This window comes from Aethalodelphis obliquidens, unplaced genomic scaffold, assembly GCF_003676395.1.
Source record: "Aethalodelphis obliquidens isolate GAN/ISIS:26980383/991018 unplaced genomic scaffold, ASM367639v1 scaffold14, whole genome shotgun sequence".
NCBI lineage: Eukaryota > Metazoa > Chordata > Mammalia > Artiodactyla > Delphinidae > Aethalodelphis > Aethalodelphis obliquidens.
This window is the reverse complement of record NW_020837958.1, coordinates 17,378,893-17,391,594: the sequence shown is the minus strand read 5'-3', so window position 1 is coordinate 17,391,594 and position 12,702 is coordinate 17,378,893. Positions and strand designations below refer to the sequence as shown.

The window sequence follows — 12,702 nt, the reverse complement described above, 5'->3', positions numbered from 1 at the left end:
TGTGCCTCTACTGCATCTGTAAAAATGGTGATAACAGCATCAACCCACCTGAACGTTGTGAAGATATGAGTTAATTCTCGTAAGTAGTCAGGCAATGGTGAGTACTCAGTAAGCATTAGTTATTAAACAGTTCCAGGAAAATGAATGGTAGGCTGAGCCTTGGCAGTTTCTTTAGGTACAACAGACACTCAAGAAGGAAAACTGACAAAACATAGTCATATTTAGACAGAGGAGGTTTAGGTGCCTGCGTTAATGGTCATGTGAATCAGAAATGGGAATTCAGGAGAATGAGCAGTATTTGGAGGAGATACTAATTTGGTTTGAGATATACCGTCTTTGAGGTATCTGTGTACCTTCTACCATCTGTGGCAAAATACCTAGTCTCCAGTTAAATGCAAGTATCTGGAAAGAGAAACAGATTAAGATAAAATCAGGACTCCGTGCCACAGATAAAACCTCAAAGGATGAAAATAATCTCCCAGGTTTTGATATGTAGAAATAGTGCAGGATGATAAATGGCATCACACCCAGGCAGAAGATAAAGCCCCTCGTCCTGTGCAAAACTGGGTAAGATGTTTAGACTCCCTGAGTTCTAGCTGCCTAATTTATAAAATCAGGGAAATAATACTGACCACCAGGGCTGGATGCTAAAGGCAGTGACACTGCTCTCTTGTTCCCTTCTCCATTCTCAGCGCCTACCACAAAGCAGGACCTGGTCCAGAGGAGATCACATGCAAATAATCCTTTGAGGGTGAAGTCCCTTCACTTTCTGGGATACAAGGATCCTGGTCCAGATTTAGGATTATACAGTTTGGGGGTTTCAATATTGCCTCTTAGCCAGACGGTTTGGAAAAGTTGGGGACTTTTTTATTTCCAAAGAGCTCCTTTTTAAACTTTATTTATTTATTTTTAATAGTGATACAATTTTCAAACAGTAAAGTGAGGAAAGATTCACCCATTTCAGGACAGTGTTTATGTGGTTTTTCTCTGTTAAGCTGATGAAGTAATGGTTATATGTGTCTTGGCCATGCCTATTTCTCTTTAGGAGATGGGGATATTTCAGCAAAGGAGGAAGCAGGGAGCTTCAGAAGTGAAGGTTCAAAGAGTGGTTCAAAGCTCTCGTCTCAGCTCCTGGATTGGCTCACGGTATGACCCCAGTCTGTCCTTCTACCTTTCTGGATCTCCATCCATTGATCAGCAAGACAGGGGTAATACTGTCTGCCCATATCAACTTCCCTGGACCATTATAAGCATTAATGATCTAATATACTCAAAGGTACTTTGAGTTCTTTGGAGGAAAGATGTCATATAAATTAGAACCAGTATAATTAATGTAATTTAAGAAAATGGCTGGCCATAACAGAGAGGATTAGGTTCACATGGATCACGAAACGACCTAGCCTTTGTGTCCTGAGGTCACTGATGATCCTTTCCATTGGAACAAAACCCAATCTTACTTATTTGAGCATATTCAACTATTCTGTGTTGTTTTTTTTTAAAGTACTGTACTTAATAAAATGACCTATACTTTAAAGTTAATTTTATCCTTATTGGGAAAATGTATTTATATATGAATTGACTCATGAAGTAATTCACTTTAGGATAAAAGATTCTTCAATATAAAGGACAAGTAAATAGTAAGCATGAATCAACTGTTATTTGGATTACACAGATACTCATCCTATACTGTTACAGACAGGAAAACAGGATCTCTGCAGCCACCTGATAGAATATATAGGCAGCTCATAGACACTTTTATTCTAGAATGTCATACTAAGGAAAAAATAAACCTAGGGAAATTGCTTAGAAGGAGAAGCTATAAATAAATTTAAACAGAAAGAGAAGCCATTAAATAAACTATAACTCTAGGGTGATAACTGGGAAAAACAAATTATCAGTCAAAAGCTGAAGAGTACAGCATGTCAGACACTGTTTTTGTTAGCAAACTGAAGATTAAGAAACTTCTTTGATATTAAAACTGTAAACAATAAGAACCAGGGAATTCTAGGCTCTAAGAAACTGTCTCGCACATTCTCCTCTATAAATCATGGGACAAGTCATCTTGTTTGCCCTTCTTAAAGCCTCTAACCTTTACCTCGTTATCAGATATGACTATTAAGTGGTCATAAAGTTATATCGCTGTAAACATTCCAATGAGGCTCTCCTGCTCAAATCATTTCTGAAACTTTTCTTTGGGAACTGCTAGGCACGTTACTAGAAAGCAGTTGCCATTATGTCACATTATTGTTTTGTTCTGTTTTTACTTATTTATTTTTATTGAGGCATAATTGACATATCAGTTTCAGGTGTACAACATATTGATTCAATATTTGCATATATTGCAAAATGATCACGTCAGTAAATCTAGTTAATATCTGTAACTACACATAGTTACCAGATTTTTTTCAGGTGATGAGAACTTTTAAGATCTGCTCTTCTAGCAACTTTCAAATATGCAATACTTATGTGTGTAACTATACTATAGTATACACTACTGTGCTATACTATAGCACATAGTGTTATTAACTGTAGTCACCATGCTGTACTTGACAGACCCATGACTTATTTATTTTGTTGCCATTATGTCACATCATTGTTTTTTATTCAAAATGGTATATCTCAACTTGCCCACTTCGCAAGCTCCAACCTTAAATGTGCAAACCACACCTAGAAAGCATTATGCGTAAGAATTTAAAAAATAAATTGAAATCTGCCATCGATAACCTGGCTAAAGCCTGGTGTGCTGGGGTTTGTAAGACAGGAAACTACTGGGCAGGAATGGTTTTCAGGAGAGACGGTGACACTGTGTGCACGTGTAGGGGTGGCGAGTCAATGGGCCAGATTCAAGGAGGGAGACAAGGGAGATGACGGAAGACTGAAGCCTGGCCTCCTCAGGTGTGTGGTTCACAGGTTAATTAGAATCCAAGGAGACGTCTTTGTGTGTTGTGTGTGGGAAAGGAGACAGGGCCAGGTTTCTGGGGTCAGGGAGGCCATGGTTCTCATCCTTTTCTATGCTCCACAGGCAGAGTGGGCCACCGGCCAGAGGTCACTGTGGCACAAAAGAATGTAGGGCTACCTTCCCTGAAGTTCTGGCGTCCCGGGGAATAAGAGAAATTCACCAGAAGGACAGAAAGGAGGAGTCATGGCAGCTTGGGTAGTAGGTAACGTTTAGTGACCATTCACTACCTGTACACATTGGGTACCCATTATCATATTTAACCTCACCACAATCCTTGTAGGTTAGATACACTAAGCATTAATAACTCTCCTTTTACAGATGAATAAATTGAAGATCACAAAATTAACAATGTTGAAAGCAGGATTTACACACACACAAACTAAATCTGGTACTCACGCTCTTAACCTGACACCATACTGTCTTTTCATACATCAATACACACACACACGCATTCATACACTACACGACAGGATACACTCCCGCTATGAAGAGTAGTGAACTTGGTTTTTTTCTGTACAGTTATTTGCATTTTTTCACAATGAGTACGTAAGCTTTCACAATTAATAAAAGAGTCTGTAGTCATTTTTAAAAAGCCCTTCATGGAGGAAGGTAACCTTCTCTATTGGGGTAAAAAAATAAATAAATAAAAAATAAAAAGCCCTTCAAGGGTGAAGATTTTCTGCCACTGAGGATATTCAAAAATATGTGACACCAACTCCCAAATACTACTGAGAGTATCAGAAAGAAATTACAATCTTTATATAGGGAAATTTGACAATACGTATTAAACCCTTTTTTCAAAGTACATATCATCTGAAGCAACAATTCTACTTATAGGAAGGTATCCTATAAATTAAGGATGTTTGCAAAGAGAGCGCAAGAAGGATGATCATCACACCGGTGCAGATAATAATACAGAAAAATGAAAACACCATAGGGCGTCTACTAGTAAAGATCTGGCTAAATAAGCCAGAGTACACCCATTCAGCAGAATGCTGTGCTGTAGTTTTATTCTTTAAAGTTACAGGACAACATGCATAGCTCTATTAACTTCTAAAAATACTCCTTCAACAGAGATGGTGCCAAGGCCAAATGACCCTACCCGTGCTTCTCTTCTTCTTCCCCGTGGGTTCCCTTCCCTCCAAGGTCCCTGCTTGCCATTGGTGGTACAAACACCGTTCTCATCTTGTACTCCTTCTTGTGAAGCCTGCCTTTCCATCCTGTCCCTAACCTCTTCTCCTAAAACAATGTCCTTCTGGTTTCACTCTGTTGCCCTTCTAGGCTAAGACAACATGAAATTAAACTCCCTTCAAGGGAGTTCAGGGGGAAAGGAAGCCTCTCCAATAACTACCATCGTTTCATGAAATCCTAAAGGAACAAGGACAACAGTGTTCAGCCATTATCACAGGATGAATAAGAAACTGAATGAAAACAGTCCTCCCAGGACCAAGAACCCTAGAAAACTTCACCACTTCAAGTAATTACCAGTGGAGCCAGTAACTACAGAGCAAGGGCCAGAGTCCTCAGAACCATCTGCTGTGTTCCTTGAGAAATGGGCTGCTGAGAAATGGTCATCTGTGTAGAGACGGACTATTAGAGCAGCAGAGAACACGGATGAGGATGGTTAAAATAAAATCAACAAATTGTGAAAAGGAAAAAAAATAAAAATATTCCTTAAACAAAAACACTTAAAGGGTAAAGACTTGCTGCTGTTGAGGATATTCAAAGTAGAAAGTAGAAAAATTTCTCAAATGCTACACATCGACTAGTAATTACTCTGGAGACAGGATTATACAGAGGAATGTATATTTTCTACTTTGCACATGTCAAAAACTTGAATTTCTATAACATGTGTATCCTATTTATATCGAAAAGTATGCTTTTTTGGGGAAAAAGTATTTTAGCCATATTTATTGATGTGGAAAGTTGTTCTTGATATATTGTTGAGATGAAAAACAGACTACAAAACAGTATTACTGTAAGATCTCTATTTTGGTAAAAAGCACTCACGTATATGTATGCGTACGTGTGTATCAATAGAAAACATTCTGTATAGAATCACCCTATTCTATTCAATAGAAAGCCTTCTTTAAAAATGTTAACAGTGGTATCTCTGACCATGGGTACTTTTGTTATCTTCTTTCACTTATCTCTATTTTCTAAGTTATCAGGAATGAACATTACATGTATTATAAGAATAAAATAAATAGCCCAGGCTGTGAAAGCTTTTCCCAAAGACCAGCTCCAAAGCTTTGGGCCAATAGCAAGATCACTGGAAGAGGAACACATTCTCCCGGTATGATTATTCTGAAAGGGGCAGAACCAGTTTGTGTGTCTATGATCTGGGATGTTTGCTACAGTCATACTCTGTTATAACTGTGCCTAATACAGTGCTCCTACAAATACAAAGAACACTTTGCTTGAGATCTTCCAAGGAAGATTTTCATTCTTTCTTTTAGCCCTGGAGAGACTGAAACTCAGAGCTATTAAATGACAACTGAGACCCAAGAAAAGTCATAATTTTAATTTCATGGCATTGGTGCTGTGTGAAAAGGGATTTTGAGTGACTAGATTGTTAAACATCAACTTTCGGCTAAAAGAACAGGCCACCCAAGAAAGCTGTCTTTCTAATTATAATACAGGAAACAAAACAACCACCACAAACCCTTTTTAAGCATTTCTGCACAGTATATTGGAATCACTAACGAGAGCCAACTGGATACATACTTTGAGGACAAAAAGGAAAAGGAAGGGCAGGGCAAGACATTTTATATGCAGTACAACATAATTTTAAAGTTTTGGCCAAACGTGCAGGCAGAAGAAAAGTCCTATCCTTTATGTTCATTCATTCACTCAGTGATTGAACAATCCTTTGTGTGCACTGACTATGTTCCAGGCCCTACTCAGAACTTGGGTGTACGAGGAGCACTTGTTAGGCAGGGGACAGACAAGGAAACAATGACATAACAACCACGGGAAGGGCTGCACAGATGCCTGACCAAAGTGTTAAGGGAAAAAGAACCAGTCACACAGGATGAAGGAGTTCTCCTGGAGGAGAAGGTCATTCCAGTTAGTGGGAACAGGGTTTGCAACAGGAAAGCGGTGTGGAAGGGCATGTGCATTCAGGGGATGGGAAGAAAGTTGGTGTGGGTGTAACTGAAAGTTGGAAATATGAAGGTTGGTATGCAATCAAATGATAAGGTCTCCATTTGTGCAGACATATATGCATATCCAAGAAGAAGGTTACCACAAATATTCTAAAGATGAGAGGACAGGAGCCATGAAATCAAGTGATCAGTAAAGAACATCAAAGAGACACAGAAAGACCAAAGGGGCAAAGTGAAGGAAGACCACACACAACCCACTGCCTCACAAAAGGTGCCTTCAGGCATTTCAGCGGTTTGGAATTTACCAGCAATAAAAACAATTACATTTTAACTGGCAATTAATCTATAGTTGGCAAGTTTATTTTTAAGCCTAGTCTGTGACTGAGATACTTTTTTGCCAAGATAACAAAGAAAATGCCATAATGGTTGAGTGGCTAGGATCCCAGTTCAGCCCACCAAAGCCTATTCATTCATGACACCCCTGGAGCATATCTGAACTAACACATGAATGGGACTATAGGATTTAACTATCACCTTAAAAAGTATTTCTTTAGCAAAGACCTATCTGTACCTCTTTCCGACAACTCTGACATATGAGAAATGACATAGACCCACCTTAGGCTCTGAGCCTATATATGTGTTAGTGTGTATGTTTAGAAAGGTAGTTATTAAAAAATCACCATTGGGCTTCCCTGGTGGCACAATGGTTGAGAGCCTGCCTGCTGATGCAGGGGACACGGGTTCGTGCCCCGGTCCGGGAAGATCCCACATGCCGTGGAGCGCTGGGCCCGGGAGCCATGGCCGCTGAGCCTGTGTGTCCGGAGCCTGTGCTCCACAACGGGAGAGGCCACAGCAGTGAGAGGCCCGCGTACCACAAAAAACAAACAAACAAACAAAAACACCATTTTACTCAGGGTATAGTCCCTCCAGCAGGGATCCCAAGCCCCAGACTGGGAATAGAGAAAGACAGGAGAACACAAATGGGAAGTAGAGTCTGATAGACCTAATATCAAATCCTCAGGTCATCTCCTAGTCACGTGATCTTAGGTAAGTTCACTTCACCAAGGCTCAGTTTTCCTCCTAAGTAATAAAGAAGCTAATAATAGCTTACTCATAAGTCATAGAAGCTACTTCACAAGTTATTTTGAGGACTGCATGAAATGATACATGTAACGGAGGGGTGGGGGAAGAGGTACGGTGTCTAGCCCCTGCCACCCATAGACAATACAAGTCTCAGTCCCAACAAGATCATTACTTATCTGAGTGACCTTGAGTAATTCATATAATCTCTCTGGCCTCAGTTTCCCCTTCCATCAAATGAGGAGGTGGGGGCTTCCCTGGTGGCTCAGTGGTTGAGAGTCCGCCAGCCGATGCAGGGGACACGGGTTCGTGCCCCGGTCCGGGAAGATCCCACATGCCGCGGAGCGGCTGGGCCCGTGAGCCATGGCCGCTGAGCCTGCGCGTCCGGAGCCTGTGCTCCGCAACGGGAGAGGCCACAACAGTTCGAGGCCCGCGTACCACAAAAAAAAAAAAAAAAAAAAAAATGAGGAGGTGGGATCTCCAAGTCTTCTTACAGTCCCAATGTTCTGTCCCACTAGTGTAATTGTTAAGAGAGAGACCTGTCTTCAGCCTCTACTCTTATGCCTCTTTGGGCTCCCTCTTACACTCCAAATTCCTCTTAAATCTATGGCGCCAGTCCTTTCTAGTCTCTGCCTTTTGCACTCTATGCCGCTGGCTCTGTTGTCTCCCTCTACACTATCTGTTGAAAGTCCAGAGGCCAAGGGGCGTGTTAAGAATGGTCAGAGAGTATATCACAGAGTATATTCTCGCAGCAACCATGGGGTATATTATTATTATTACGCCCATTTTACAAATGAGAAAATCAAGGCTCAGGAGTTTAAGCAACTTATCAAAGGCAGGGAATTCAACACAGGCTCTTCCTAGCTGCTCGTAATCATTACAGGCTGCATTACCTTTCCAACCTTTGGCTGTACCTAGTTTGGGTCCTATCATCTTATGACCCTGTGCTGCCTGCTTATCTCATAAACTACTTTGTATTAATAACTTTGTGTGTTCCTCCTGCCAGGTGGCATATGTACAAATTAACCAGGGACCCACCATGTCTGAACCAACACAGAACTCGTGATGGGATTCTCAGCCCCTGCAGCTGGTAGGTCAGCTGAGATTCAAGATGGGCAGAGCTTAACCACATCTTTAAAATAACAGCACATGGTCAAATAGCTACTCCACTTCCACATGAAGCTGCTGGAAGCTACCGTATTTAATTCAAGCCTAAAGTCTGCAAGCTTCCTAGCTGCCATAAACCCACTCATAACACCACGGAATGGGAAAGGGCTCATAACTTGGGGTCAGACAACCCCAAGTTTACTCACTGAGTGAATCTGGGTGGATTTCTTAGCCTCTCTGAGTTTCTTTTCTGCTAAATGATCTCGGGTAAGATAGCCCAGCTGTGCTCCAGGTTCCTCATCTGTAAAATGCAGATTACATTAGCAACCTTCAAAGGATATTATAGGGAGAGAAGGAGTGCCTAGCCTATAGCCGAAATAGATTAGCCTTTTGGGAAAGTAAGGGAGCCTGGGGGATGGTCGGGCTGTTTCCAAGAATCAGGGTGGCCTAGACTAGAGAGATGGAAATCAGTTAGAGGTTCACTGGATCTCAGTGCCTGCTGAATCTGTGAGGAACCATTCTGGTGAGAGTTGAATGCCCTGTTATGGCAAAAGCCCTAGACTGATCTGACCCCTGACTCCACTCTCCTAGGCCACCTGGCAGCTTTTGCTGGAAGCACTCTTTTCAGGGGAGAGGTTCCCAACTGAGCCAAGTGGTAGAGTGTCATCACACCGTCTCTCACCCTCGGAGCACCCTGAGGTTGCCGGGCAGCTACTCTGGGCTTTCCCTATGGGATTCTAAACTTCTCTATCCTTACCCCGCTGCGGGCTCCCTTCAGCCTCGCATCCTGCGTCCCTTGCAGAGACCTCTTCCTCCTGCCTCAGGAGATCAGAGGGGAAATGGGACGAGAAGGAACTGACCTTGCAATCGGACCTCAGCATTTTAATTCTTTACCTTTTTATTTCCTTAGTTATGGCACTTTGCCATCTATGGAGTACATTCCCTTATGAAATCTCCCCGTGTTTACGTCCATTCTACTAAACAATTCCTCTGACCTCCTCTTGTTTTTACCCTGTAAATATGTGTTGATGGTTCGTTCGCCACATTCCCCATTCAGTTATTAATGGCCCACAAAAACTTCCTAGCTGCAATCATTTACTGATTAATCTGCACAACAAACCAGAAAGACAGGTGGTATTAATCCTTCGTTCTACAGAGGGAAACCAAGGGGAAAAGCGAGGTTAACTCAGTTGCCCAAGGTCAGTGGCTAAACAAGATTATAACCAGGATCTATCCTGTCTTTTATTTCTGTAAACGCTTCCCACAGGGTTACTCCTTTACACATCAACATTGTCAATGCAGCGAGATCATTTCTGTGTTGAGATTCAGCTGTCACAGAACAGTTTAAAACTGTCAAAATTCAACCCCAAATAATTTTGTCTGCTAATAGTTCATAAATACACGTTGCTAAAATGAAGAGATAATAGTACTTGAAAGCAAATTTGACAGATGCAAAAGAGGAGTGAAAAGATCTGGGTTATTCGCCCAGCTCTACCACAAGGAGACTCTGAGAAAGTCAGTTAATTTCTCTGTATCTGAGTCATTTGTAAGAATGAGATTATGCTGAATGATATTTAAGATATCTTGCTGTTTTAAGTGAGATGACTGAATACCTACTGAAATATAAAGCTCCAATATCCAACGTCGCCAAGATCGTGGTAAAATTGGTATATTCAGGACACAGCTACAATCCCCTTGGAAAGCAAGATGCCAATGTACAGCAAGAATCATAAACAATTTCATATCCTTTGACTTAGTAATTTAACTCATACAGTACTTTACCCTAAGAAATAAGTCAATGGAAACAAAAAGACATATACAAATGAAAACGCACATTTCAGTGCTAGCTTCAGAGGAAAAATTGTTATTTAAATGTTCATTTTTTAGAGGGATGTCTTATTAAATAAACATACAGAACAATACAAATGTCATACTGCTATCAAAAAGGATAAATATGGAAGTTATGCAAAATCAATTAAAATCTTACCAATACTATCAAATGAAAACAGACAAAAGAGCAGATATGTACCCTGATGTCAACTTTATAAAAGGTGGATAGATGTGCAAGGTCACAGGAAAACTCAAAATAGTTATGTTATAGTTAGGCTCATTGTTTTTAAAATATTTTCACTGTTTTTAATGAATATTGTTTTCCATTAACACATATATTTTATCACTTAATCAATTATTTTAAAATGTCTCAAACCCTGCCTTAGTTTGACGGAAAAATGAATTTTCGAGTTTCTGCTTAAATCTCCTGAGTAATTTTTGTTGGCTGACACATTATTCATGACATTATTCTTGCGGAGTGATTTTTACTCTTTACTATGTAATTCTTATACTCCTTTCCCTCACCTAAGAGGATTCCGAAAAAGATCTGTCATCTAATCTCGCCTTGTAAGACTTGTAATGACTGCCTTGTAATGCTAATATTTGGCAACTGCCTGACCCAGGAGCCAACATTTTTCCCATAACCCCGACCCACGGGTGCCTCTACAGAAACCACAAAGTTGCTATTACCCTTTCCACAGAGTGGAGGGTGGTTTCGTATTCCAAATTTTTGGAGCTTTACAGCAGGACATCTTATCTTTTCAGGGGTCTTAGGATACCCTTCTGGTTCACTTGGGAAAGCTGCCCCCAAGCAGCCCTGTGCTAGGACCCTCCCTTTATATAAGGGCTTTTACATCCTCCTTCGTTCCTTAGAAATGGTCTCTTACTAGTAGGTCTTCACTTATAATACCTGGGAAGGATTGCAGAGCCAATGAATTAAAAATATGATTCTACGTCTCATGTGTGCCAATGAATGCCCTCATTAAAGCAGAATGAGTGAGATGAGATTGGTTTCAAAGCTTTCCATCCCTTTGCCCCAGAGCCACCGAGGCCAGGCACTGAAAGGATGCACAGTAAAATTAAATATCTAAAAATTCATCTTTAATTAACAGAATTGGATTAAAGCTAGACACCACCGCATTTCATATGAGAAATGGCTGAGCTAGCTTCCAAGTGCTCTAATTCAATTAGGACGCAGTGAGTGACACTCGGACGGGAAAGGTTAATTGGGGGCGCCAGAACGCAATCATTCCTTACCTAACCAGTCATTAAACTTCTTAACCTCTGAGGGCAGTCCCAGCTCGGTGAAATCGCCTGTGTGGAGAAGGATGTCCCCATAAGGCATCTGGATACCATCTGTTCTGGAGTGTGTGTCTGAGATGCAGACAAACCGCGTGTGGCCCGCTGGTTTTGGAGTGTCATATGGGATGGGGTCGACCCTAAAGTAGACATAACAGATCCCATAACAGTTAAACATATCAGAACCCTCGTAATTGTCATCGCACATACACATTGACTGTTATCCGTGAACACACCCAGACAAACCGATGCAAAGACAGAAGGGCCCATTGTAACAAGGAACACTTCTGGGTGCAAAGGAGACAGCATCTCCCGTCTACAAACCCACTGGGCAAATTCAAAAAGTCTTACTTACCTGGTAGGAAAATTAAAAGGCCAGACTATCTTACACGTAGAGTCAGAAATAACTCAGGAAATTGAGAGAGTGATTAATGGTGAAGTTTAGGGATATCGAACCCAACTGGGGAAGTAAAATGATGCTCTTTCCTCTCTCATCAAGCTCCAATGGATCCCACTACTCATTAGGAAATGGATAACTAATTTATTCCTCCTTAAACATGCATAACTTAAGCAATGAACTAATTTATGAAGAACATTCTGCACATGCTTTGCCAACTGAGATGTGAAGAGTCATAGTACTTGTATTTAATTTCCTTTCTAGAACCATTCAACACCTTTTATCTTCTTGTTTTCGCAGGGAGATTCACAAATCAAATTGTGGGCACTGAAGGTGATGCCGAAGTAACAGGGCTTTTTAAATAAAACACTGGATGTTCCAACAACTCTGTCCAGCTCCTTCTCTACCACCATGAATTATCTGCTGTCCCAGTTACACCTTAGGTTACTTGGAATGCTCCAACGCCTTGGGCAAAGATTCTATTCAGTACAAATAGTAAACCTTTTAATGGGTGTGTATAGATCTACATATGCATTAATATATGTTCAGTTTTGGAGACCTAAGCACTGTGAAATTACCACTAGGGCACAAGAATCAAAAGGCAAAATGATCCACCTGAAGCAAAGAAAGTGAAACAGAGCATTCTCATTTAATTGAGTGTAACAAAGTGTGCTAAATAAACTCGGTAAAGAAATGCAAATCTGACTCTTCAAGCATACAGTTTTAATTATTTAAGGGGTTTATAGCAGAGTTAAGGGTGCGTTAACTATATTAACTCTACACTGACAGCTTCCTGTAATTTCTCTGCAGGAAGGTACACTTACGTTGGATTATGGATGAAAAGAAGCAGTTACCAATGCAACGAAAAGGTCGCAAGAGAAGCAAATACACAATGTGGAGATGAGAGCGTAAAACGTTAAATA

At 40.8% G+C, this 12,702-nt stretch overlaps 1 protein-coding gene across 3 annotated transcripts in view; it reads right to left on the bottom strand.

Moving 5' to 3' along the window:
* Positions 1–12,702, bottom strand: part of MPPED2 (metallophosphoesterase domain containing 2) — a 174,113-nt gene that overhangs the window by 113,347 nt on the left and 48,064 nt on the right. For 2 of the 3 annotated variants that reach the window (XM_027115122.1, XM_027115123.1), the window contains one exon: positions 11,341–11,522. The exons of the other annotated variant lie outside the window; for it this stretch is intronic. In XM_027115122.1, coding sequence (XP_026970923.1) covers positions 11,341–11,522 — 182 coding nt within the window. The remainder of the gene's footprint in view (positions 1–11,340; positions 11,523–12,702) is intronic. 3 annotated transcript variants of the gene reach the window in all.